At 42.4% G+C, this 27,850-nt stretch overlaps 1 protein-coding gene and 1 long non-coding RNA gene across 4 annotated transcripts in view; one reads left to right on the top strand and one right to left on the bottom strand.

Annotated features, from left to right (window-relative positions):
* Window positions 1-3,921, bottom strand: part of LOC119563692 — a 35,398-nt gene extending 31,477 nt beyond the window's left edge. Inside the window, exon 1 of the long non-coding RNA XR_006285245.1 lies at window positions 3,826-3,921. This is a non-coding gene — a long non-coding RNA (uncharacterized LOC119563692). The remainder of the gene's footprint in view (window positions 1-3,825) is intronic.
* Window positions 1,475-27,115, top strand: IRX3 (iroquois homeobox 3). Of its 3 annotated transcripts, XM_037877788.2 has the most exons (4): window positions 1,477-2,320; window positions 3,530-4,544; window positions 5,455-5,521; window positions 6,199-6,588. In XM_037877788.2, the coding sequence occupies exons 1-4, from the start codon at window positions 2,099-2,101 to the stop codon at window positions 6,251-6,253; spliced, it is 1,359 nt and encodes a 452-aa protein (XP_037733716.1). In that variant the 5' UTR covers window positions 1,477-2,098; the 3' UTR covers window positions 6,254-6,588. The 3 variants fall into 3 exon arrangements, with proteins under 3 accessions (XP_043382300.1, XP_037733717.1, XP_037733716.1); XM_043526365.1 differs by lacking the exons at window positions 5,455-5,521; window positions 6,199-6,588 and adding an exon at window positions 25,506-27,115 and having other exon boundaries at window positions 1,475-2,320; XM_037877789.2 differs by lacking the exon at window positions 5,455-5,521 and having other exon boundaries at window positions 1,476-2,320.
* Window positions 27,116-27,850: the final 735 nt, after the last annotated feature.

The following is a 27,850-nucleotide window of genomic DNA, read 5'->3' on the forward strand; positions in this document are numbered from 1 at the left end:
ATCTCCATTACATTATATTATAAAAACCTATTACAAGAGCAAAGTTGAATAGGAGAAAATAAATTCCTCCAACCCAGAGTTGTTTTTGCACTAGATTAGCAGATAGGGGATGCTATAAAGATGAACTTAATACGATTAGAGATGTTTCCTACAGATTTTCATATATTGATTCAGGGAATTTTAATTCTGGGTCTTGCTTTCCCATAATCCGTATTTATTACAAGATGATACAGTTTTATTATAGCAAGCTATGAAGGTCGATTCCTTTAACTGTATAATCTGACATGAATTTCATTTTTTAAAGAAATGTAGTTGTAAAAAGCCATACTGTGACCATAGTTATTATATTGTAGCTAAATCATATTTTAATGGTAATAAATCCACAGAGTATTCAAAAACATGGGGGAATATGATTAAATGACTCTCCAGCATAACAAATATAAACTCCTCAGAAGAACCTTTAGAGATTTGTTTTTAATTCATTTAATTCCCAAAAAGCAACAGTAGTAAATTCAGAATTTTGCCCCGCAAAAGTCTTAAATCTACAGGTTGCAAAAACTTTTTACGTTCCCTTTACTCGAGTCCCCCAACACAACGGTAGCAAGTCAGGGTACACCTTTTCTTCCAAGACACCCACTTTGTCTTAAATGCGTTTTAACTCCTCTTAAAACGCTAAAATTACAACCCACACGGTGGTTTCAGAAAAACCAGTATATCAGACTGCGTTGATCATAAAATAAGGGTATCCAGTAATTACAACATATTTCGACTTGCTCCCAGGAACTCTTTAAAACATTATGCCACTATACCCAGGGCAATTGTTCTATGTCCCAGGTAAGGCTGCACGTGTAGTGATTCAGAACAGAGGAAATAAGCAAAATGATCATAAATTTCCTAATTAGAGATTTCGCACCAAGACAAAAAGGTGTTAATTAGTTTAATTCCAGTGCCTGTCATTGTCCCTTTTTTCACACCACTTATTTACTAATGGCCCAGAGGGCTGCTCCCGTCTCTTCTTTGTTAGGATTTTAATTTGCCTTCTTTTCTGCCTTTGATGTAAAATTGTGACCCTACAACTCTTTGAAGTCTCTTATTAGGAAGAAAATTAACTTAGCTTTTCACTGTATCTGCCCACTGTTAGGCCAGACAAAATGTAGAGAGCTCCTTAAAGGTTCAGTATTAGGAAATTTCAAACTGGCTCTGGAAATGCAAATTAAAAAATCTAATAGACTTTAAATCTATATTAGGCGATGTAACCCATGCTAGGGCCGGGGGAAAGGGGAGGAGCAGGGGGAGGGAATATCTTAATAAAGAAAACAAAAATGAACCTACACTAGATAAGGTTGTAAACGTAAAATTCTGCAAGGAAACATAACTTTTTGTTCTCTTTCCTGCGTGCAATTTTCCAACAGCTTCCTATTTCTTTTATTTCGGGGGGGGGGGGGGACAAGGGGGCTATGAAAAAATAATTGTGTGTATCTATCTATATATAATACATATATAAATCATAAAACCGTAGGGCAGGGTTTAAACCTTTGTAAAACACAGAACTGATTGGCGATTGCTAAAACGAGATTTGAAAGCAACTCAAATAAAAGATCGCGACGTCAGTAAACAGATTTAGAGAAGGGGAGGAAAAAAAAAAAAGCTAGTGACAAACCCAGGGAGAGAGCTCTGGGCAGGAGAGAGAGAGAGAGAGACTTAAAAGAAATAGGAGGGGCTTGTGAGAGACTAGAAATGTCAATCAGAGCCCAGAGTCCCAATAATCTCCGGCAATCTGTTAGGACCTGACCTGAGTCCACTCAGATCAATAGGAAAAGTGAGAGAAGAAAGAAGCGATCGGATCGTGTACAGCAGCGGCCGGAGAGAGAGAGGAGGAAGCTCACGGCCTCTCCAACACCCCTCTCTCCCCCTCCCCTCCCCACCCATGTCTGCAAGAGTTTGCGGGAGGCACTGAAAAGTGCAGACAGCCAGCAAGGGCGAGCGAGCCAGCTCCCTCCTCTTCTACCAGCCCTTCTACTTTCTCTCCTTTCTCTCCTTTTTTTCTCCCCCCCTCCTCCTCCTTCCCCCCCCCCCTCCCCTACCCCCTCTGCCCACCATGTCTTTCCCCCAGCTGGGCTACCAGTATATCAGGCCGATTTACCCCTCTGAGCGCCAGGGGAGCGGCGGCGCTCGAAGCGGGACAGAGCTCACCCCGTCCGGGACTCTCTCTAATGTGTTATCCTCCATGTACGGAGCGCCTTACGCCGCCGCCGCGGCTGCTCAAGGATATGGTGCTTTCCTGCCTTACACCGCCGAGCTCCCCATCTTCCCGCAGCTGGTAAGAGCCGCACAGACCACCCCCCCCCCCAGCTCCGTCCGCATCCTCCACCCCCACCCCCATGCCCCCCGGCTCCCCCTCTGCCTTGAGGGGGCTCGTTTGTGTTTTTTCGGCTTTGGCCTTTGCGGAGGAGCGATTGGCACGAGCAGGAGCGGAGAACTGGACCGAATCTTTCCAAGGAAATCCGACTTGTCTGCCTTCCCGGCGCCGCAGAAAGCCCCAGATTGTTTTCTAACCAAGCGAACATCTTCACCTGGATCTAATTTTTTCCATGGGGAGGGGGGGAAGAGGAGAGAGGGGGAAAGGAAGGTTTTGGGGTGGGGGGTTTTGGTGGTGGGGGTTGGTTTTTGTTTTTTTTACATTGCTTTCTGTTTGTGTGAAGCCGGGACAAGAAATACCGAGTTAAGGACACGTTTGCACGTTGGCAGGATTTTTAATGATTAAGGAGAAGAACAATGAGTGATCTATTTTTATTTAATTTTTTTTTGGTGGCCAGTTAAAAGTAAGGCAGGTGAAGGGGGCGGCAGGGTTAAGAACTTTAAACAAACACAAGTGGGGGCTTGTCGGTTCTTGCTGCGCCCGGGCAGGTTTGAGAGGGGTGACAATCCGCCTGCGGTGGGAACGGCTGGGAACCGAGAAGGATCCACGCACCGAGAGAGGGGCCTGGTTGAATTTCTGCCGGGAGAGATTTTGATTGACAGTTTCGGCTTGTGCTCTTAGGGGTCTGCGAAAGGCTTTAGAAGTGTTTTATAAACAGCACGTCACACGACGGGGGCCGCGGCACTGGCTGGCTGGCTGCGTTGTTGTTGTTTCAGAGGGGGGGTGTGTGTGTGTGTGTGTGCGCGCGCCTGCCCCGGCGCCCATTTTTATCAAAGCGTTTGCAAAGTTGCAAAGTGGGGCTGCAAAGGCAGGTCGGGGTGTCCCGCTCGGCGGGGGACTGCACCCGGCAAACCGGGCCGCTCTGCGCGCTGCCTTCCCAGCCAGGGAGAGACCTGCCCGCTCCCGGCCCCTTTCCCTCCTGTCTGCAAAATCATACGGCGCCCCCCCGCCCCCAGCCCTGGCGGGGGCTCGCCGCACGCCTGCCCAGGGAAGAAAGCCCCCCTCCCCCCAGTGGCCCGGGACACCCCGGGGAGGGGACAACCAGCCAGAGCCCTATTCTCCCCCCCCCCAGCTGAAACCTCTCTCTCTCCTTCTCCCCGCTGGCTCTAGGGTGCCCAGTACGAGCTGAAGGACAGCCCCGGCGTCCAGCACCCGGCCTTCCCTCACCACCACCCCGCCTTCTACCCCTATGGGCAGTACCAGTTCGGGGACCCGTCCCGGCCCAAGAACGCCACCCGGGAGAGCACCAGCACCCTCAAGGCCTGGCTGAACGAGCACCGCAAGAACCCCTACCCCACCAAGGGCGAGAAGATCATGCTGGCCATCATCACCAAAATGACCCTCACCCAGGTCTCCACCTGGTTCGCCAACGCCCGGAGGAGGCTCAAAAAGGAGAATAAAATGACCTGGGCGCCCCGCAGCCGGACGGACGAGGAAGGCAACTCCTACGGGAGCGACCACGAGGGGGAAGAGGACAAGCGGGAGGACGAGGAGGAGATCGACCTGGAGAACATCGACACGGAGCACATGGAGAGCCACAAGGACGAGCTGGAGGAGGACCCGGACCTGCTGCACTCCGACTCCAAGACGGACTCCGAAGGCTCCGAGGGCTTCGAGGACTTGCCCGGCTCCGAGGAGCGCTTCCTCAAGGCCGTGGAGGGGGAGCGCCCCCACCCGCCGGCCGGGGGGCTGCCGGAGCCCCTCAAGCTGCCCCGCCAGCAGCACCGCCTCTCCCCGCCCGCCCCGGCCTCGCCCCCGACGGAGGGCAGCTTAGCCAGCGCGGGGCAGAAGCCCAAGATCTGGTCCCTGGCTGAGACGGCCACCAGCCCGGACAACCCCCGCAAGTCCCCCGGGGGCGGCAGCGGCTGCTCCCCCCCAGCGGCGGCCCCCCAGAGCCTGCCGCTGGCTCCGCCTCCGCCCCACAGACTCGTCTCCTCCTGTCCGCTGGGCAAGTTTCCCAACTGGACCAGCCGGGCTTTCTCGGCCCACCACCACCACCCGCACCCGCTCGCCTTACTGAGCACTCCCCACCTGCTGGGACTCGGGGCCACCCCCGGCGCTGCAGCCATCGCCGCCTTCTCCAGACCCGCCGACCAGGCTCAGAGCACGGAGTCCGCTGGAACAGGTGACGGCTAAGGGGGTCTCCTGGACCTGGGGGCTGGGCTGGGCTGGGCTGGGGGGGCAGAGCTGGAGAGGCCCACCCCACCCTGCGGGCAGAGAAACTCCCCTCCTGCCACTCTCCCTTGCTGGATTCCCACCCCCCCCCTTCCCTTTTGGGCTGAAATGGTTACAGATTTTTGATCCCTTTGACTCATCTCGGAGCCGCTAAACAGAGGGGTGCGGGGACCCATCAAGCAGTGAAATGGCTATTTAAAAAAAAGTGGAACGACCCCAATGCTTAAAATCCCAACTCTTCCAAATTACTAGCAGCCCAAGAAAGGGGCGGGGGTGGGGGGGGACTGAATAGAAAAATGATAATTGGTCAATATATATCTTCTTTGTTTTTAATGGTAAAATTCTTCTCGCTTGGCTAGCGGGGCCAGTTATATTTCAGGGCTAGTTCTCGATGCTGTTGCGTGTGTTTGGTTATTTTTTGAACACCGTCTACTTCTCATTTAGCATTAAGTGTGGTGCTCTGCAGTGACCCGCAAGTCTGCGTTGTATAGTTGTCAGTCACGATATAGTCACTTACTGCGTTTCACGTGCAAGAGAACAAATAGGCGGTTGCTAGTTCCTGTTGAATGTAACACGGCGACGTTATTTATTTCGTAAAAATAATGACTTGCCACCAACGGAGATTTTTGTTGTTGTTGCTGCTAAAATGGACATCGCTTGGAACTCTTTTATGGGGAAGACTGGCCCTGAGACTTGCTTCAGTACTTCGCAGTCATTTCTACAGCAAACAAATCCTTCCCCCCTATTTGAAACTTCCCAAGCAACAGTGTTATCCCCAGCGGCTTAATTCGGGGATGGGGGTGGGGGGAGAGAAAGAGAGGGGTTTTAAAAAGGAACATTTTTTTTTTTTCTGTTTTTAGATCGATCTAGTGCCTTGGAAGTAGAGAAAAAGTTAATAAAGACAGCTTTCCAGCCAGTTCAGAGGCGGTAAGAGATTACTTCCTCAGTCTCCTATGGATATATATCTAGAGAGAGAGGGATGGAGTTGTAAATAGATCATTTTCTCTGCTACTTTCGTTCCCTTTACAGTATCTAGTCATAAGGAAGCAGCTTTTGCTTCCCCGGAGTGGTTTGTGGGGTGTTATGATCAGTTAAGTATTGTTGACTTTTCAATTCAGCGTTCGAGACTTTGCAAACCTCTTGTGCAATGCAAAGTTGCATTCGGCACGTCTTGATCTGTGGGCTTGCTGTTTTTGTTTGTGTTAAAATAAATAGGCCAGGCAGCAGGAATAGTTATCATAGTCCTTATCCCTTAAATAGTGCAGGTAAAAATCAGGCCTGGATAAAAACAAAGGGGGAATTCAGTGAGCAGTAGCAGAAGGTATTGGAAGGGTGGTTGGGATATGAGAAACTTCAGTCTAGCCTCATTCAGGCATAACTCCCACTCGAGTCAGTGACACTTTTGCGGGGGGGAAAAGCTTGGGCCCATCCTGTATCACAGCTAATTGCAATGGGTATAAATAGTCTATAGACATTTTTAATATTTATATTTAAATATTTTTATTCAACACAACTAAATGCTATCTAAAGTTAAAACTCACTGTGCCAACTAAACCTGAACAGAAATCCTATTAAATATTTCTTCTGTGTCATTTTTTTTCCAGGCCCCAGAACCAACTTGATGCAGCTATGGTTCTATCAGCGTTGTCATCCTCATAGTTAATTTTTATTATTATTATTAATATTGTAATGATTGTGTAAAAAAAACCAACAAAAACAACAACAAAAAAACTCTGTATAGTTACAACTTGTAAGCATGTCCGTATATTAAAATTAAAAAAAAAATGGAGAGAGAAAGAAAGAAAGAAAAGAAACCGCTTCTTTACTATCATCTGGATTAGCTGAGTTCGTGAGGTTTTTTTTGGAAGTCCAGTGAGAATTAGGTGTCTCGATTTTTTTTGTATATACAGTAAAAATGTACATATGTGTGAACCAAATTGTACAAGAAAGTATATATTTTGGCTAATAAATAAACTGTTGCCACTTTGACTACATTCTCTTCCGCCACCAATGGCGTTACTTCCCCCCTTCTGTTTGTAAGCCTGAAAAGGGGGCTTGGGGGATTTAAAATAGGCTAGTTTCTGCCGCGTCTGTGTGTCTTGTCTGCTCAGAACTTCCCTGGAAGGCGGAGGGAGTTTGGGGGTGTAGGATCGAGTGGTAAAATACAGGATAAAGGGCTGGGGGGGTGGGGGGGGATGATAGGGGAAACCGTGTGAACGCTGCCGAGGAAAGGCAGGGTTGCGGAGAGGTATTTGTTTCTCGGGTCTCTGCCAGGGGAGACGCTGAAGTTCCATGGTTGGGGCGAGCACCGAATTCCTTTCAGGGGTCGCCTTTTAATCGGGGGCGAGATTTAGGAGCCAGAGCTGCGGGGAAACCCCTACAGAAACAGGAGCCCTCTTCAGTTATTTGCAAAAAAGAAAAAAAACAAAGGAAGCTTTGTGCCTCACCACGGCTCATTCCTGGCAAAGCTCCGACGGCAGGCTCGCCTTTTCGGGGTGTATTTTCGTGGGTACAGGCAGTGGGGAAGGGGGGGGGGGTGTGTGTGCGGGATTGCCAAGGCGAAAGCTAAAGGAATCAAGAGCAAAGCCTGTTTCAGAGGCTGGGCAAACTCGGCGTGAGCTCTGGAGTGGAAGCTGTGCTGGGATCTGAGGAAGGCTGGATCGCTATTTTACACGATTCTATTACATTTAGTCGGCTACCCTTTCTATTGATAAAGGCCTTTCCCAGAAAGTGATAGGGGGAAGGGGTGTCTTCGTTGTAATGAGCCAAGGGAATGGTTGAAATCTGGAACTGGAACGCCCTCTACAGGAGGAAAACACCCTTTCTCTCCTGCAGGCACCCTTGAAAAATTACACCTCTACAATTACCTCGCCCTCTTCCCACCCCAGCACCAACTGGCAACATTTTTCTCTTTTAAAAATCGTTTCTTTGCCTGTCTTCTTTTGTCTTGCTCTCACAGTTTTTCTTTTAAGGGTCTGGCGGTTATTTATTTCTTTAAGAATCAGAGCTGGTTTGGTTTCCAAAACCAATGGCCATGTAAGTTACAGGTGTAGACTTGGGGCTGGGGAGGGGAGGGTGATTTAAAAATCCCCTGAGGAAAAGTAGAAGGGGGTGGGGAGGCGTGAGTCTGGAGACCCTTTCACTAAGTGAGCAAGGGCTATCTGGGAGCAGCTCAAATATGATCTATGACCCCCCCTCCCCCCAAGGACCTTATTACTGGGTGTTAGCTGTTGCTGCCCCCCCCCCCCCCCTCACAAGTGGAAGTTGAATCATGGAGTAAGGGAGGATTTGATTTAAAGAAAACTTTCGAGAGCCTCAAAGTCATAGAAGTCAGACTAGAGAAGAGTGTTGCATGCTGTCTCTTGGATTTAACTGCTTATGTAGGAAACGATCTACAGAGCAAGGTCAATGGCAGCAAAACAACAACAGAAAGGGGGACGAGGAGGAGGGGTCTTCTTTGTCGCTTTGGTTTGACCTCCTTCTTTGTGCAGTTCTTGGTGGGCTTCTGTTTTGAGCAAACGTGGCTTTTTACGTGCTACTTAGACCTTTAAGGAATTGGAGATGGTCCCGGCTACTCTTTTACATGATAATATTTAAAATAAAGATGGTTTGTCTTCTGCCAGCAGTAAAATAATGACAATAATTAATATTTGGTATGGTTAAAATTTTTTGTGAAGCTGCCCTGCGGCAGGAGTAGTAAAACTTACTGGCCCATGTGAATAAGTTATTGATGGGATGAATTCATAGCATATGGGTGATATAGCTCTCTGTATATATCATATGCAAAGCTGTTAGAGCCTGAGCCACAGCTCAGTGAAGTCAACGGGCATCTTTTTTTCATTGATTTCTGTGAGCTTTGGAGCAGGGCCTCGGTTTTAAAAGGAACACACCAATATTTGGGTTTGAATACAAGTGCAGAAAGGAGCTGCAGCCCTAGTCAGGAGAATTTAGAGCAAAGAATTTTCTAATGAACTGTTACTTTGATCAGGGAGAGTGTTGCAAAACCTGCACAGTGAAAGGATGGGGTTCACCCACCTAAAACTGGGGTTTTGTTATGCCTAATCTAAAACACACTCTCAAAAGGCAGGGAGCTACTGAGCTCCTCCCCAATTTGGTTTTAATTAAAATAGCTACAACTTTGCAAATTGCATTTTAAGCTGATGGCTAGTTGCAACGTCGACAACTTTTAGCTTCATTTCCTTGGCAAAGTGCTGAAAATTGGTCAGATCTGTAAGAGGTCAAAACGCTTAGAGTCACTTCAATTCTACCTGCCAACTTGAGAGTGCTGGGAAAATCATGTCTGCAACCTGAAAGGAGCCAGGGCTTCAGAGGGGGAGGACTTCCTCCTGCATTTGTCTTTTCTCATTAAGAAAATTAAAGCAGACACATTCTAGAGGCTGACCCCTTTGCTTTAGACTTAGTGAAATCACTACAATCAAATTAAAACCAGCCCAGGCCTTTGTTTTCCCCCTTTCCTTCCCCCTGTTAGCTTCCAAAATTACATGTGAGCAATTATTGAATGTTAAAAGCTAAAGTAAAGTCTGTAATGAGGTCGAGCAGGGCTGTGTTGAAAATGACACGTCATATTGGAGCTAACAAACTATTGAGATTAACAACTTGGGCTGTATAAGCAGCAGGACATTTCATGCCAGCTTGTGTTTAGAGGCTCTTGCTACATTCCCTCTATAATTTTTTTACTCACACTGGAAGTGGCAGAATTTTGGAGGTGGTGATTAAATGGCTGGTGCCTTTCTTATTTCGGGGACCGGCCATAGGGGAAGAAGGGTGCTAGGTGCTCAGAGGCAAGAGTTAAAATGAAAGTTAAAGTACAAACAGAAGCACATAGCTGACATGCTTCAAGTTTAGACAGTGCAAGATATGCAAATGTGCAGGGGTGTGCAGTATTGACATTTTGAGGTCATAGTGATAGGAATGTATTATTTATAGGATTTGGTTGCAGTAGGCCGCTAAACTACATTTTAAATCCTAGACGTTTGTAAGCAGTAAGTTTTTTGTCCCTCCCCCTCTCCCCCTCAAATTTCATGATTGGTATTCCAACTGCCAGGCGTGTGTTATTGTTGCTGAACAGTGGAGTGACTATACCTTGAATTGTATGTGTGTGTACAAATCCCTGAGCTTGTGCTAATAATCACTGCAATGGAGCAGGCTCAAGCACACACAGAGGCAGGCAGAGGGGGCCCAGAAAGTTTAGCAGTTTGTAATCTGTGCGTTTTAGCCTCTTTCTTTCAAAAAATGTGGTCTCCCAGCACCAATCGCTCAGGAAATAAATAGGTTTTCTCTCTGCAGCCCTCAGTGTCTGTGCAACCCCAGCAGCCTAGTGTGTCGTTACTACAGATGAGCAAACTCCTTGGGTGGGTGTGTATAGCAGGAGGTTGTCTCTCATGTAAATGGAACCCAAGTTGCTGTACTTTATTTCCCAGCTTCTCTTCCTCAGTTTCTTGCGGGGAAAAGGTTAATCACACACAAGATTTTGGGGCCGGGGGGGGGTGAGGGGAAGTGAGGGAGAGAGCCAGAAGCAGTTTCCTTCCACCCTTTCCTCTTCTAGACTGGAGTTGCTGGAGCAGTGGAGATTTGTCCTCCTCAGAGTGGGAGTTCTATTGAATGGGTGGTGTGGGCAGCCTGGAGGAGTCCATAGGTCCTGTCAATCCTCCCTAAGGTGGAGGAGACTCCCATTGATTTTTTTGAGCAAAGATTTTGCAGTGCATGTTGCAGGGAGACATTCAAAGTCCCACTTACATATTTGGAAAGATCCTTCACTCATTGTCACGGTTTACTGGAACTCGAGTCAGGACTGCTTGAGACCTCTTAGCAAGGCCTCCCTGTCTTTCTCTCCCTCCCGCTCTCTCTCTCAGTCTCTCTTTCTAGACTGCTCTCTTCTGTCTAATCAATTATCCTCCTAGCTAGTCCTTCTCAAAGGTGAGAACTCATTATGCATATTCATAAATCACAGTGCCCAGGCCTGACACTGATTGATGTAATCATCTCCTGCTCACTCCCTTTCTCCATGGGGCAAGGATGGAGGAAGTGACACAGGAAGGAGATGGCAGGAGAATACTTCCAAGTTGTCAAACCAACTTCTAGCTGGGCCTATTAGAAAACAGCTCTCAGAGTTAAGCAAGCCATGTAATGCTCGCCATTCATTGCAGCCAAAGAGCCTGTCATGGACTTTTGATAGGAGAGGGGAAAGCTTCTCTGAACTCAGAAGTATCAGTGACTTGTCTTCAGCACACTGCTTCCTCTCAGCCTACTTAACCATTTTGCAGACAAACAGAAAGTGGGAAGGAAAAGATTATTTTAAAAACAAAACAAACCTCCTTTTCTGCTATCTAGAATCAGCATATACCTTAAAAATAAAAATGACATCTTTCATGTTAGCTTATAGCCTTGCTTTTTATACTTCTTGGATAGTTCAGCCCCATTTTATCCCAGCAGAAAGAATACATTCTGTCACAGTACTGGATCAGTAAATCACAATATTAATGTCACAGTCTCTAATACGATAATATGATTACCATCCTTGATATTTAATCTGCAGCTGTTTTATTTGGATAAATTGGGCAAACTTTAAAAAAGAAAAATAAGTCTTGAATTAAATAAGTTATTGCTTCAGTGATTTGCAGGCTAACAGTCTCATTTTTGACTGTTTCTATAGGGTTTACCGTTATTAATATCTCTCTGATCTGTGATGATTTATGTTTTCCAACGTACGCTCAGGCATGGCAATTTTCAAAATGCAATTCAGACTATGCAGTTTACCTTCATGGCTAATATTTACAAGTTTAAAATACTCTTTTTTATGACTGATGAGAAATATGAGTGAAACAAAACAATAATACAATCTGTCCTGGAAGCCATAACAAGATACAAATCAAAGTGAGCCCTAATCAAGTACTTTTGAAAGTGTTATCTTCCCTGTTAACAAATGGATACAACAAATTAAGGCTTATACCCGGATTGAATTTTATCTAAGAAAACCAATAAAGATATCACAGGTTCTTATTTTACATAGGTTTGAATATAAAGCAGAATAAGGAGTAACATGCACCTCTTAAATATTCATTTGTATGTTAACCCTTTAACAAAACAGTCTGAATCTGCAGATTGGGAAGAGGATATGCTGCCGTTTGGGTTTTTAGGAAACTGGTATTTAAAAGTGTGGTATATAATTAAGACAAAATCTTTCATTAAATGCTGAAATGGGAACAAAGCAACAATGGCTGCTTGCTAACTATGAATGTCCAACAGGCCTCTTTACTGTTCAGCAAATGGAAGATATTAAACAACATTTTGCTTAAAGGTACATTGAGGCCATTTCCATTAGGACATGGTGTCATTCATTTATTCACGTGTTAAGTGGGTGTCCTTGTGGCTAATGAGCAATAATCAACAGTGACTCCACTTTATTCCTTTGCTCCCAGCAATGTTAAATACTCTGATGGAGTCTCTTTGCTGACACACTAGAGAATATGGTTAAAAAGTGCTACAGGACATTCTCGGCAGAGAGCAGTCACAGACAAACACATTGGAAATAGCACTTTTAGTACAGTCTATTCTATTAGGAGCTTTGTTCTCGTTGTTTTAGGCAACTCAGATGGAAAGCTCTGATATTCATTTGAAGATGTTTTATGCCTTAAATATCCAAGAGTCTAAGCCTGAGAATCAGTTTGGCTGTTGCTGTGAACCACCTGCTTTATAAAATATTGCCACCTGCTTTATAGAAATCAGAGGTATGATACAGTACATTTGCAAGATTCTAGATACCATTATTCACACAGATGTTCAGTAGAGGAGTGATTTAGGACAAAACCTTCTATGCAAAAATTTAGTTTGACACAGATTGTATAAAAGAAAGTAACTCTGCCACCACTTAATTAATCCATTTTATTACATCAGCCTCAGCAGTTATGAGCAAAAAAAACCCTATATATTAATATAGTTTATTAACCTACTTATGATTGTTCCATTGCTTAAGCTAGAGCCTGCAGCTTAGTTGTCTTCTGTGTCAATTCCTAAAGTTTGAAAGGTATAAATGAATCATTCTTGGTCATGATTAAGCTTAAGTTCGAAATAAAATATGTCAATCAATCTGGCTGAAAATGTTCCTGCTGTCTAAGTTGGTTATGCAAAGCACTCTAAGGTGTATAGGCATGATCAATTAGGTCAAGGGATGTGATGGCACTCCTAGCCATAACGGTGTGTCACTTGGATTCCTCATTATTTTTAGCAGTTGTGGAAATGCATGTCAGTAGGCCAGCTAGCCAGTCTAGAATAAAATTACTTACTAGCTATGCATGAAACTAAGGTTCTAATATATTAACATCTTATCACTAAATGTATTTTCAAGCAAAACAGTGAAAAAGGAATATGGTCATCTCTGTAGAAAATATGTGAGCACCACTGAATTTAATTCATTAATAATTATTAGTGTAACACACCAGAAATACACAATAATTGACATGATCCATATTCACATAAATAATCCTAAATACTACTGCAAGCTCCATAAGAAACAGTTAATGTGATATGTATAAAATATATATGTTAAATGAAATTAGATATAAACAGTAAGCTCCTTCGTACTGATTTGCTTCCATTAATAAGTGATTAGCCCCTTCCCAATAATTTAATATGAACATACATTTAAGAAACGTTGTAGGACAGCAGGGTTAGTGTGTATGTGTATGTACAAGGTATTATTTATTAATAGAGCCCTGCAAATCTGCAGATAGCCATGTCAGTGGATTGCGGAGGAATGCAGATCCAAATTTTATAGCTAGAGCCCTGCAAATCTGTGGGTATCTGCTTTATATCCACAGCCCATGTTTGCAAAGTGCGGATTGGATGCAGATACAAATTTTGTATCTGCGCAGAGCTCTAATTATTGAATGAGACCGTCAGGAAATTTAGGCTCAACATTTAGGTTTTGTTTAATCAATTAAATGAATAAACTAATATTAATAGAAATAGTTTCATGAAATTGAAAAACGAAAATTCAGTGGAAACAAGTTTTCAGTCAAAGCCAGCTTTCATGTTATACCTACTGAAGTCAACAGGACTGCTTTCTTGAACAAAGTAACAAAGATGTGACCCTTTGGTTTTAAACTTTTCCCTGCAGGTTCTGCACCCACCACATTGCAGCCTTGTGCTAATACATGAGAAACTGGAAGTGAAACTGGCTAGAATAAAAAGTGAAACAGACTAGTCTGTTTTCAGAATCCAAAAAAAAGTAACGTGCATAAATGGAGAAAACTAAATTAAATTTCAAAATGCTTTCACTTATCAGCATCTAAAGTATAATCTGTGGCATGGGTATGGATGCTGTTTTTGTAATATATGATTTTTTTAAAAAAATCTCTAAGCTCTCTAAGAAAAAGACAAGGGGGATACTATTTTGTTCATTGCAAACAAAATGCAGTTAAACCTTGTGGATTAATATATTTAGTCTAGTAAGAATGTCCTATTCTTTTCTTTCCGATATCAAAATGGAGCCATCATCAGTCAGTTAGTTAAATAGGAGAGTCTGGAGAGTAAGTAAATGGAAGAGCTTTCAAATACAGAGCTAAAACTGCCCAATGAATGCGTAGGGGACTCCAATAAAAAGATTTTGACTTGTGTTTTCACCCCTTTCCCAGTTTACTCATTGTTTACTGACACCTCTATGGACAGAGTATTCAGGCAATGCCCGCCCAAGCCCTGGGATGTAAAAATGTCATCTCTATTGTGCTGCTGGGCTGGCTTTGATGCTGCCGCAGCCCTTTGTGTACACTTCTAAATCCCTTTATAAGGCTATCCTGCTTGTCCATACTGAACATCACCACAAAAGCTTGTCTTATTGAGAAAATAAAGTCAGAGAGAAGCCAAATGATGGGTGATTGGGCCTTTGCTGTAAAAGGCCTACTATTCACATGCCTTAGTGAATTTTTTTCACTCTAGCATTATATAAGGTGTGGCTTGAAGGACCAGCAAACACAGACAACCTCATAAAAAGTCACATTTAAACAGTCTCTTCTCAAAGCTTATTTAAGTTATTATTACTATTATTTATTTGGAACGATGACATCATGCCTTGAACAAAAATGAAACCATTTGGACAGCGTTTACTGAAGACGTTAGATTTAAGCAAAACAAACAAAAGAATTGTGCTATGATTGTTTTATCCCAGAAGTTTAGCAGGCAAGCAACGCAAGTTTAGGTCGGTGAGTCTAAAAAAAAAAAAAAAGTGGCTAATGTTATGTTAAAGGAAGCAAAAAGGATAGGTTTGTCATTTATTATGTGAGAACAGATTTCAGCAAATCTTTTGAAAGAGGAAACCAAGATTGGGGGAATCGCTTGCTCTCTCTCTCTCTCTCTTTTCACCTCGAGCAGCTCTTCTGATTCTTAATGCTATTCTAATTTTTTTTTAACTGAATGTTAGTGGGCAGGCTGGAGACAAAGGCTGGATAAGGTCTTATTCTTTAGGAATAGGCCAGCGGAATGGGAGGACAGTGATTTCATGGCTTTTGTTACTGAGGTTAGGGAACTGAATTCTCTCACTGAATTAGAATAGTAACAAGTGGGACTGGGGAATCTCTAGGGCTTTTGTAGTGCACTCATCTGAGAGATTGCGCTTTTCTCAGCCCTTCAGATTTATTTTGCCAAAGTTACAGGGCAATTATGGAAATGCGCCCTTTGAAGCTAGGCCGATTTCTCTTTATTTTCTTTCCCCCTCTCCTCCCGACAAAGCAAAGCTTCCCTTGCCTCCTTTTTTTCAGCAAGTCGGCAATCATTAGACAGTGGGGCTGTGAGTGGTGATTCAAACATTCTTTTGAATAAGTGATAAAAAGTTTTAATAAAAATATGTTAAAAATAGACTTTGAAGATTTTGAGAAGGACATGTAAAATAACAGCAAGGGAGTGACATCCTAGAAATGGCTTTGTGTCTGCAATGTGTTGGTACATGGAATCTCTCCTATGAAAAGAGCCTTAGTGAACTAAGACTGCAGATGACTGGCAGGCATGTAGTATGTTTGGCTAGCTGATTGTCTCAGCTGTCTTAGTTCCTGCCATGCCAGTATAGTTGTCAGCTCCACAAATTTAGCAGGATAAGTGTTTTGCTCCTTTTACCTCACATCTCGGTAGCAAGAGGCCCAGAATAAACAGAACTATACTTTCTCAGCTTTGTACATTATTTATCATTGTCGTTCAGAATCTCAGTGCTGCATGTGAACTAATAAGACATATTTTTTCCTTTCCTTGATACACTACCGTTAAGGAAATGTGTCTGAAACCAGATGGTAAGATCTGGCGTTGGAAAGTCCATGAGAAGGATTGTTTTTACCTCAGAAGCTCAGTTTTATAGCTCTATGTTCAGCTTGTATTCTGTTTGTTTCTTTATGTCTGTTGGATTACTTTGCTCTTGCAAGATAAATTATCATTTTTCTGGGCCATTTAACAATGTTATGGGCCAAATTCAGATTTGGTGTAAGTGGGTACGGTTCCATTGACTTCAGTGGAAATTGCACCTGCTTACACCACGTCTGACTCTGGCCTGACATGCAGACTTTATATCACCTAGGAAATATGTGTGAACACAAAGGGTGATTGTTTGGTTTTGTAATTTGTGGGTGAATATCTTTTTCCTCATTACATAGCTTTTTTACATAGCACCACAGCCAAATTTAAACCTGTGATACAGATAACAGATTTTGTCCCTGTAGGTGCATTGTTTGAAAAATTTGCAGTAAGAATGTTCCTCCTAAATACACAATCATTTGACAGCATGCAAGAAAGGCTTTATCTACCTATGGGAGAGGCTTTACAATAAAATAATAATAATAATATTGGCCTCAGTCATTCCATTTGCTTTTGTGGAGTGGTTGCTAGGGCAGATTTCTTATGGTGGGTGCAAAAAGGAGGAATGCTGCCTCTGTGGCATTGATCCTCTGACACAAAGGCCCCTTAAAAAGAGCTTCATGCAAACTGGGCTCAATGGAGTTTTAGAGGGGGTAAAATGGGGAAGAGCCACTATCTTTGGCATTTTTCCTCCTCCCATCTGTCCCTCATACCCAAAGACTTCTCTAAGCTTTAGCCAAAATGCTAAGGGCCCACTCCTGCAGTCCATCCACCCCTGAATAGTCTCATTGATTTTAGTGACAGGTTTCAGACTAGCAGCCGTGTTAGTCTGTATCCGCAAAAAGAAAAGGAGTACTTGTGGAACCTTAGAGACTAACAAATTTATTTGAGATAAACTTTCGTGAGCTACAGCTCACTTCATCGGATGCATGCATCTGCAAGTCTAGATGTAGGTGTGGATACAAAACTCATGAAGAATGGATGAGGTCAGATCTGGTGTTTTAGTTCAGGAGTCTCTTTAATTGCAATATAGATCCGGTCAGACTTAAAAGAAAGGAAAATGTGCTCAAAATATCAAGAAACCTGCTGATACTTAAGCTAGTAGGGTGTGGAATTGGCTCCCAAGGAAAATGGTGGAAACCCCTCTGTCTGGTTGGGACACAACGCTACTAAACATGCATTGGGGAATAATCTTATTTCAGCAATCCTGTGTTGGCAGGGAAATTGTCTAGATGATTTGATGGGGCTCTTTTCTGTCTTCTATGATTGTTATGTTTTCAAACAACCTGACACTAAACAACATAAACCAAACAGGGTGCCCAAAGATCCTGAGATCAAAGAATGTCACAGACCTACTCTCATGATTAGTGCATGATGGATCAGGCCAGAGCTGCTGCTCCAAGATGGAGAACACCCTGCACTTGTTGTCATTAGATCATATTATATTTAGAAATTATTATAATTTTCAATCCCCACTGTTCACAATTGCCACAGTGGAGCACAGGTCAATAACTGCTTCCTCAGGGATTCTGGCTCCATATTGTTTTAGGCTTTAAATAGTAATAGTAAAAGATCTTGAATCATACTTGCTAATGTAGTTTACAGAGCATGGGGGTTTGCCAGCTCTCACAGATGAAGCCCCTTGAGCAGTCCTGCTTCTGTGTTCTGCAATAGCTCCAGCCTGCAGGTGGTTTTCAACGGTGCACATTACGGTAATCTGGCCTTGAGGCCACAAAGACATAGATCACCATGACAAGGTCTGTGTCTGGAATTAAAGGTCACAAATTTTGAATACTTTAGAATTTTTTTTAAAAAAGCCACTTTTGACGATTGCTTTAATAAATAAAGAAATAAAAGCTTTCCATGTTCAGATTGCTGTCAGAAATGACCCTCGGGATGCAAACCTCAGTTTGCTTGGGTTAAATCCCACCACTACGTAGGGCAGCCATCAAGCGATGAGCTCTTCCAGATGGCTTGTCCCACAACGAATATTTCCATGTTGTCTGGGTTGAGTTTTAGCTGCTTGTCGTGTATCCAGTCTGCAGCAGAAATGAAGCAGCCATACTAAGATAGTCAGTGGCTCCCTATGGCTGCAGGGAGATAGGTATTAGCAGCAGATATATGTTGCCTAAGATGATGATGCCTATTAGTTCGATGAGTGGACTTCAGATAGGTGTATTAATTATCTGACCATATAAAAAAATGTACAAGTAACCATTTTCGTGAGTAACAAAACCGCAGTACACAAGAATTGTTTGGTTCCTAGTGCAGCCCGTTCATGCTGATGCTTCCAATTCTATCGTCTTCTACAAAACCACCATACCCACTGCTGTCTATACCTTGCTCACGCTCTTAGAAGATAAATTGATACATTCTAAGCCTTTATGTGTGTTAAGAGGAGAAAAATCCACTTCAGCCTTCCAAGGAGTCACTAACTGTTAAGGACCTGCTGCCTACCAGAGTAGCAAGAAAGAGGGCAAAGAGCATCTCCATTACTCCCCTACGGGGTACCCGCATCACCAGAACCTGTGCAGGAGAAGAAGGAGCAGTCAGACTACTATTCCACCACTCGTACAATAGGGAATTTCCCACTGCATTACATTAGTTTTAAGCTAGTGAAACGCCACTGACGTCAATTAAGATAGACTGGTGTAAAACTAGAGTAATGTAGTTCTCTACAGTCTTGGAGCTTTGTTTTAAAAGTACAAGAGCAGGACAGAATCATGTCTGGTATTACTCTTTTGGGACACTGTGAAAGAGCTACTGAGGTGTTCCATCATATTGCTCACAACCCTTAGTTCAAGGATATACCTGGAAGACGTAAATTGGATATGGAAGAAGAACCTACAAGTGGCTAATATGTTAGAGAAATTGTTTCACTATATTTGATCCTTAAGCAAAGCTTAGCTTTAATTTGTGCACTCAATTATAAAAAATACAATGAAAAAAAATTTTTTTAATCCTTCCCGTTTCCTCTTCCAGTGTACTTGTGCATTAGTTTCCTCTCACTCCTGCTAAGTGAGTTTGTGGTGTTATAGACGTCTGGGCTGGAGAATACACATTTCACATAAATTAGATGGGAGAGTACAGTTCCACTATTTTATTGTTTAAATTATATGGAAATTGGCCTTATGCAAGGAGTAAGTCCTCACAGAACAGGCCCTTAGGCTTTCGGTTTAATTATCATAAGCTTCTATTTAATTAAACTTATTAAGTGAGTTGGTGTAAGAGTAGGACTATCGTTTTGCAGACGAGTTCTGTGAAGAGAAAATATTTACACTCTAAATGATTGGAAAAGAAATGAAACTTTGTTCTAGTGTAGTTTTCAATTTCAGTTTGTATGGGACAAGAATTTACCCATTTTTTTTCCTCTAAAGCCTTGTCGTGGTGATGCTTCTTCTGGCTTATTAGCCAGGATGGGAGGGCTTTAGGTGCTCTAGTGTATATGAAATCCACTCCCTTGCCATTTGGCCTGTGAATTAGAGCAGCTTCTTTGCACTTGCTATTTCAGGTTGTGGCCTGGAAGAGCGACCGCAGCTCCTCTCTGTCACTGGCATAGGTTATGGCAGTCAGCTGATCCATATAAATGCACATCCTTCTCACTCTCAGTGCCTGCTTCTGGCCTCCTCCTCCAGTGGTCATACAGACAGTCCATGCAGGGTTGGTACCGAGACCCTTTCTAGGGTACATGGTTGCTCCACAGGCCCTGTGTGTGAGGCCTAAGTATGACAGAGGGCTATGTACTGACCATCTTCACCCACAGAGTTCATGCAGGCTCAAACCTTTATGTATTGAATCAATGCCAAGTAGCTGCATACGACATGCATGAGCTTTGTTAACTTTTAGGAAATAGCATATAAAACATTTATTGAATAAATACCTATTATCTCTTATGTTATTGTATAATATTTAAACTTCAGAGGTGTCACACATACAAGGAAGTGCTTCTTGGTACCATTCACCTAGACATGAGGTTGTGAAACATCAAGACATAGTAGACTGTGTTATTCTGCACTTAATTGCTTCCATTTTAGAAAAAATAATTAGGCAAAATTGTACAAACAAGATACTATAAGGACAGGTGGGAAGCTGGCTGAGTGGTTTTTCCTGCTTATAAATATGTTTAAGAACAAATAGGTAGAAGGGGAAAGTACACATGACTAGTGTTAATAGAAAGTCTTAGCTGCCTAATGAATTTGAGAAATTGCTTGAGAATGGTTAATCTGTGTGATAATATGACCCTCCAGGTTAGTTAAATCTGTGGTGAAGTCTTATCCTCCTGACTACTAGCAAGTTTTCTGAGATTCACAACAAATTCTTAAAAAGGGAAAACCATTCACAGTTTGAAGCACATATGCAATTCTGTTTTTTTTAAATGTTGAAATTATATAAAAAATAGAAGTATGGAAAAGCAAACTCTAAGGCTATGCATTGCTAATTATATTTTGATGACAATCTTTCATGACTTTTGAATACACTGCTGTGCAAGTTCTGATTTATTATAGAATCATATACAACTTCAGGTTAAAAAGGGTGTTTCTCCACAACCATATTTGATTTTTAGATGTGACTGCATGCTGAATTAAACCCTGTTCATGTGCTGAAAGGCAAACACATCATCTGAGTATCTTCCTTGTTTAGTCAGGCATTTCTTACACACCCTTTACAAAAATTCCATGGGAAAAATCACAGAACACCCACATAACTGTTTTTATAGACTAGAGTTGTAAAGTGCTTAGTAATTGCAGCCTCGTCAGCATGGTATGAAGGGAGTTAATCGTGAGGTAGCTACAAATTTTTATAGAGATTTCAAAAAAATGTTACTGTACACAGAGTCAAGTGTTGCCATATGGGAGACCTCAGATCCAATGTGACCATGCGATTCCTCCTTCCTGAACCAGTGGCCATCAGCTTGATTGCAAAAGGAATATAAGTACGGGGAGGCGAAATTAGAAGATGCTATGCCATGCTCTTAAGGCACTCCATGCTTGGAGCAAGGTGGGAAGTTAAAGGAAAAATTCTACTGCAAATGTAATTTTTGATACCCATCAGAGCAAAACCAGAGAACCATTAGACTGCTTTTCAGAATGATCTAAGGTTATTTGGTACCCAAATTCCATTGAAATCTCCACTGAAAATCTTAGCCTTAAGTGCGCAGTGACTTGCTGCAGCACCAGTTCCTTCTTTTTGAAGAATGGGATAGCTTTTTCTCTTCCAAATATGAATATACTGGTTTAGAAGAAAGGAAGAGGAGCAGCTGATTTTGCAGTAGGCCTGGAGATGCAACAGAGCAAAAGACAAGGCTGATCTCAATTATTATATATAAAATGTGAAGTGAAGAAGCCTGTGCTTTCCTCTGACTCAGTATCTATACTCCCAAACAGGAGTTTATGATCTGCTTCTCTCCAAAGGTCTTAAGAAGCTCAAGAGAATGGTGGTCCTGAGAATGAAAAGCACATGTTTGAGCATACAACCCACCATAACCTGCAAAAGAAAAGTGAGAGGGTATTTGTAACACCGGTGTTAATACTGCATAGTTGTACTCAGGAGGTCCTGCTGAAAATACTTATATATAATTTAAGAAAAAGAAGTTTTTATACTAAGAAATTATGGCTTAAAGCCTTCTTATTTGGAAAAATTCCAGCCTCTGTGCTCATATCCCAGTTATTACAGTAAAGATTTCCACATGGGAGATATTTTAGAAGAGAACTGCACGTTGGTGATAAGGTATCATGCTTATTTTTCTTAATGCAATGGTAAACTTTTACTTTGGGAAGGTATTTTATAAAGTTCTGAATGAGCTAGTACAACAGACAAGTTCTACTTGTAACATTTATATAACATATATAAAGGAAAACAAAGGATACTTTAAAAAAGACTCAAAGAGCTATATAAACAATACCATTGCAAGTAGGCATTTTGTAGTCCCACAACTATTTAAAAATAGAGTTGAGGTGGAGGCATCAGGGTCTTTAATATATGACAATAGAACAAGGAAGAAGTTGCGAAGGACTTTGAAAGATTTTAGAAACTTACAAGCATGCTAGTTAACTTCAAAATTGTATTAGTTATTCCACCTGACTTTTGTGGAAGAGATGTATCTAGGAAAGATATGTGATACAGCTCTGAGCACTAGCCAACACAAGGCTCTTGGCATGGTATTTGCTATTATGACAGCTGGAATATTTATTTTCAGTGATTCTACTAAAATACTGATAGAAATAAATTTTATCAGCAATGACAGAAATGCAAGGAAGATTGCGGAGTAAGATCTGGGTATGCGGGAGGAAGATCAAAAAAGACATGACAGAATCTAACATCAGCATCTTCTGTGATACGTACGAGAGACAGTGAAGCTTCAAAAAGATAAGAAGAAAACTGATGACAGAATGATGACAGAAGATGCTCCTCTCCAGGACAATGATGGAACAGTAATTATAGACAAAGATGACATGTGATGGAGAGTTTTACCCTCAAACTCTACAGGAATGGATCTAGGCAAATATGTATCAACATACTCTATGATAGCAGGAATGGGAAATGAAATGAAAGGTGAAATACATCTTCCAACTGAGCAATAACATCAGCCTTGTGGTATCAGAAACGAGATGGGAGCCTAAGAACAGCAGATAAACTAACAAATGTGTCCCCAGTAGAGAGACAAAAAGAGCATCCCTGAGACAGAAAGAACCTTGTCCCAGCAATGCATTCTCATGGTTTATAAGAAAGCTGCCAAAGGACATGTAATTTAGGGTTGGGCCTAGAAGGGGCTTCTTTCTAGAACCCCTTCTAGAATATCAAAAGACCAGAGGTCTGGATGCTGCCTCCAAGCAGTATTTGTCTCAGTTTGTACTTTGTACATTAAAGAGTGCCCATCTTAGGCTCTATGCGCCATAAAACAAAACACTGTCACATAAAAAATTTAAACCACTGCAGCTCCACCCCACAGAACCAGAAATAATGAACAGTTGTTGAAATCAAAACCCCTTCCCACCCTTTCTGCCACAAAGACTGGATAAAGATCAGCCACGTGAGTGTCTTTGATCATGGTTACAAAGCTGAAGGCCTTTTGTGGAGAATGTCCTGCTGGCAGCTTCCTCTCTTTTAAAGTGAGGGGGCCTGAACTTCTCCAATGACCACTGCTCTGGAATTGGGGGAGTGGGAGAAGTGGTCAAGCATAAGAGTTTCAAATGTTGTGAAGTGTGATCTGAGCCGTTACCAGTCATGTTTTTATTCTGAACAATACACTCAAAAAGGATGGCTGGAAGTGAGACCAGTGAAGTCAAGAGTCTGTTAGACACCATATGGTTATAGTGCCTGAACACTGGTTCTTGCCACAGGGACAGTCTGTTTAAAAATCAAACCTTGTTTGCCCTGCTTTACTACCACACTGCAAAAATAGTTCATTTTGTTCAAAGCAGAAGTAAAGCAAAGCATGGACATAAGAACATAAGAATGGCCATACTGGGTCAGACCAAAGGTCCATCCAGCCCAGTATCCTGTCTGCTGACAGTGGCCAATGCCAGGTGCCCCAGAGGGAGTGAACCTAACAGGTAATGATCAAGTGATCTCTTTCCTGCCATCCATCTCCACCCTCTGACAAACAGACACTACGGACACCATTCTTACCCATCCTGGCTAATAGCCATTAATGAACTTAACCACCATGAATTTATCTAGTTCTCTTTTAAACCCTGTTATAGTCCTAGCCTTCACACTGCCTTCCACTATCAGTCAGGGATCGGAGAAGGTCCCAATTAAGACACACTGCAGCTTTAATGTGAGACTCTATGCTTCTAGGGGTTGCTCTTGCAGGAATACTTTCAACCAAGGATGGAGCAATTAAGTTATTAAATAATGTTCCATTTCAAACACCACAGAAAAAGTCATAATTTTAATTAGGATAATCAACAAACACATCCATGCCCTGGACTAGCTGTAAGATGTTCACGTTCCATTAAAACATTTCTAGTTCGCTAGGATATAACTTTTTATTATTGTGCCTACATTGTCCTGTAGAGAATAATTTCCACACAAAAAATTCCACACCAAAAAATGCAAGGAACTTTTATTATTTATATTACAGTCTCACCTACGGGACCAGATCAGGGCCCCATTGTGCTAGGCTATACACAAACTTGTAACAACACTGTCTTTATATCTGCACAAACCTAGCCAACAAGATCATAGCAGATTGTAAATGTCCTCCTGATCATCACTGTGTCACTCTGACTCCTTTATTACACCATTTTAGATACCGCTATATGAAAAAATAACAGAGTCCCATCATCAGCTCCCTATCATTTACATATAAGACACTGTCAAAGAGTTAGGTGAGACAGGAAATGCTGTAGAAATGCTTGTCCTATTCACACACACACTTACAACTCATGAACTATGAGAACTGATAAAAGATCAAAAGCCTATAAACTAGGCAAATTAGTGAAAATGAACTCAAACACTGTGATCATGCTCAAGCATGCAAAAAAAATGAAACAGAAAAATTGGTATGGAATACAGAACTTCAGACAGATGTTCAAGTAGAAACAAGAGGAAATAAGTAAGGAGGCAAACCATGCAAAGTTGGCTTGAGAACATTCAGGAATATGAGAAAAACTGTAAAGAACAATTTCCCATTTAGCCCGAAGCAGAATTAGGGCCTGATTTTGATTCCATTGAAGACATTAGTTCAATCAGCTTCACTGGGAGCCCCAGCCGGCTACCAGAGTTAACAACTCAGAAACCCGTTTTCTGTATCCAAAACAAAAAAACCCCAAACCCAGAAATTTGCCATCAGAGGAACACATGTCCCAGTCCTGCTCCCATTGAAGTTAATTACAAAATTCCTATTGACTTCAGTACTGCTGGATCATGCCCACAACATATTATATATTGGCTAAGGCTGCACTTTTCTCTGTGCTCTCTTGTGATATTTTTCGTGCTTTAAAAGAAAAATATTTATGATTTTAACATATTGGGATTCTTAAATATGCAAATTATGGTGTGACCATAAACAGATGGACAAATGTCTGTGATAGCCTTGGCGGGGGGGGCGGCCGTGCTTTGCATGGGAAAACTGGTGTAGAGAAAGTGTTTAGTGGCAAACCTGTTGTGATGCAAGAGCCCCCTTCTGCGCCCCCGCCCCCAATCAGAGGATTCTCAATCAGACTTTTAATCCACCAAAAGGTCATGTAGTTCTATGGCTTACCCCACATTGAAATCAATGGCCGTTAGGAGCCTAAATGCATTGGAGGCTCTGGGCCTTCATGCATGAGTGAAGCAAGCAGAATTTGACAGCCTTGGGTGGAAGTGAGCATTAAACTGTATGGGATATTTATCCAGCAGTGGACTGATAGAAATTGCTGCCGATGGTGACACTGATGCAGATGAGTAGTACTGCATGCCATGATTAATTTGTACATACCAAGGAATAATTAACAGAGGAACCAGTGTTTGTCTGATATTTATTGTGGGATTGAATTAACTGCTAAACTGGAATCGCAATAGGAAAAAAAAACCCTTTAAAACTGAAACTAACAGATTGTGTGTTTCACTGCAGCATGTGTGATCCTGAGAGTCACCCTCAAAAACCAATCAGCCTCCACTGCTGCTGGCATTGACTTGTGAGTCTGAGCAGAGAGGACAAGGAACAAATATGGATGAAGCTCAAACCACCTTCTCACCTTGCTAGGGTGTGGTTCCTGCAGAAAAAGGTTGAGACACAGTCCCAGAGTGGTGGCGGAAAATGTGTGTAATCACTGCCCATGCAGTAAGTATCATGGATAGGACTTCAGCCTCCTGAATTTTCAGTCTGATGCATTACATCTACTGACTCCTATGATGTCTTTACAGGGCAGTGGGTATTGTCCAGGGTTCTCTGCTGAGGGTCTCATTCTGAAACCCTTGCTTTGACCCTATGATGTGCACCCCCCCCCCCCCCGCTTTCTTTTTATTCATTCTTTGTTCCCTGTATTTAAGTTGATTCGGGGGTTGGCCCTTCCCCACTGTTGAAGGGATGATCTTTGTTCTTTCTATAGACAGAGCCCCCCTTCAAGACACTGTCCCTGGTTCTCTGCTCAGTGTACCCTTCTGGTTCCCCTTTAATGCCCCTCTAACCTCTCGCCCATCTCTGCACATTGCATTTGTTCTCTGTATTTAGGGAAATGTCTTACACTGCTAACTCGGGCTCTTATGTGTGTGTTGCCCCAACCCCCATCCCATTCACACAAAACACTCTGACCCAAATTTGGTGGTGCATTCAACCCAAGCTAGCTGGCCTGTTTGGGGCTCTAGGCTGAAGTCTGAGTGAGGCTTTCACTCAAGCTGGTAACCCACCCACTTTGCAATGAGGACACATGCTAAACCACTCAGGCGCTGATCGTCCTCCATTGCCTTCCCACAATTCCCTCTGTGTGCCCAGACAGACAAGTTCTTCCACAATTCCCTGGGAAATCATCCTAGAGCAGCTCAGCTTACTGTTGCACAAAGAACCATGGGATATTCCCCAGAAATTCTAGCAACACACACACGAGTGCAGCACTAGTGAGGACACAGTAACTCAAGTATGGCTTTTCAGTGTAGCAGCTCACATCAGCACCAGGCTAACCCTGGTGCTCAGACCTGGGTGCCAATCACCCAAGTGAATTCTGCAGTTAAGACTCATCCTTAATTGCTACCTGCCTCTTTGTAGTCCCTACTCTTTCATGAGTGGAAGCCACGGCTGTTTTTGTGGGAAGGACCTTTCAGAGGTCTCACCCCTCATGCAAGAGTTTAACAGACTGATCCTTCATTACCACTCATTCAAATAGCAATTTAAAAATATTTAAAATAAATAATTGAACAAGTCATTAAAATAATTGTGCAGTGTATTTTCCCTCTCCACTGGATTGCAAAATCATCCGGAATAATGTTATTATGTCCTTAAAGTGAATCCACTTAGAGAGAATTCAGACATACTTAACTGCCTTCACAGTGGTATGGAATGAAAAGCCATGAGTTGTTTCAGAAAACTTCAGTGTGCAAAATGAGATTCCAGTGATCCACCACATAAAATGAAATTGTTCTTAAGAAAGAAAGAAAATCTATTCTCTCAAAGAGGGTTCTGCTTCATTTTGATGAAATACAATTTTTTATGTAACAATATAAGACTTCTGGCTGTTTTGTTACACACTTAAAATAAATGTCTGAAACTGTCTTTACTCCATTTTTAAAAAAAAAATCATGAATTTTCTGATGCTATATCATAACATAAAGTACACCTCATTATAGCGTACTGATGGCATGTATAGCTAAGCATAGACAGCCTTATTACAGAGAAGCACTATTTATATATATTAAAAAGAATTTCTTTTAACAAAGTTTAGTGTAAGCAAACCATTTTGAACTGAATGTGCATCTCTGAATCTACTTTCTTATGTCAAGAAATTATTTGCAGTACCCTTGTCATTAGTCAGTTATGTTTGTGATATTAGATACATGTGATGGCAATTAAAGGCAGAACCTCAGCAGATTCTGGTAGTATATTCAGGCATAGCTACAGCTATTTTCAGCAGAGTTACACTTACTGCATCAAAGAATGTCAGAGAGAGAAGAAAATATGGTAACTGTTGCTTTAAATTATAGCTATCATTACTTCAAAAGGATATTCAATCAGAAACCACTGCAGCTTAAAACTATTTACTTCTTCTGACACTGAAAGGAAAGTAGGCAGTTTCAGCCTGTCAGCTCTTAATTTTCTTGTATGAAAAAAAAAAAAGCCGTTTGGGAAGAGTTAGTTGGGAATTACCAGAAGGAATATGCTCTCTCCTGCTTTATTTTGACCTTTCCATGCCTGTCAGCCTCCTTAAGTGTCCCAGGTTCCTTGCAGGTTATTTTGCAGAAGCAACTGGAAAAAGAAGTCATGTT

The sequence above is a fragment of the Chelonia mydas genome, chromosome 12 (genome assembly GCF_015237465.2).
Source record: "Chelonia mydas isolate rCheMyd1 chromosome 12, rCheMyd1.pri.v2, whole genome shotgun sequence".
Taxonomy (NCBI): domain Eukaryota; kingdom Metazoa; phylum Chordata; order Testudines; family Cheloniidae; genus Chelonia; species Chelonia mydas.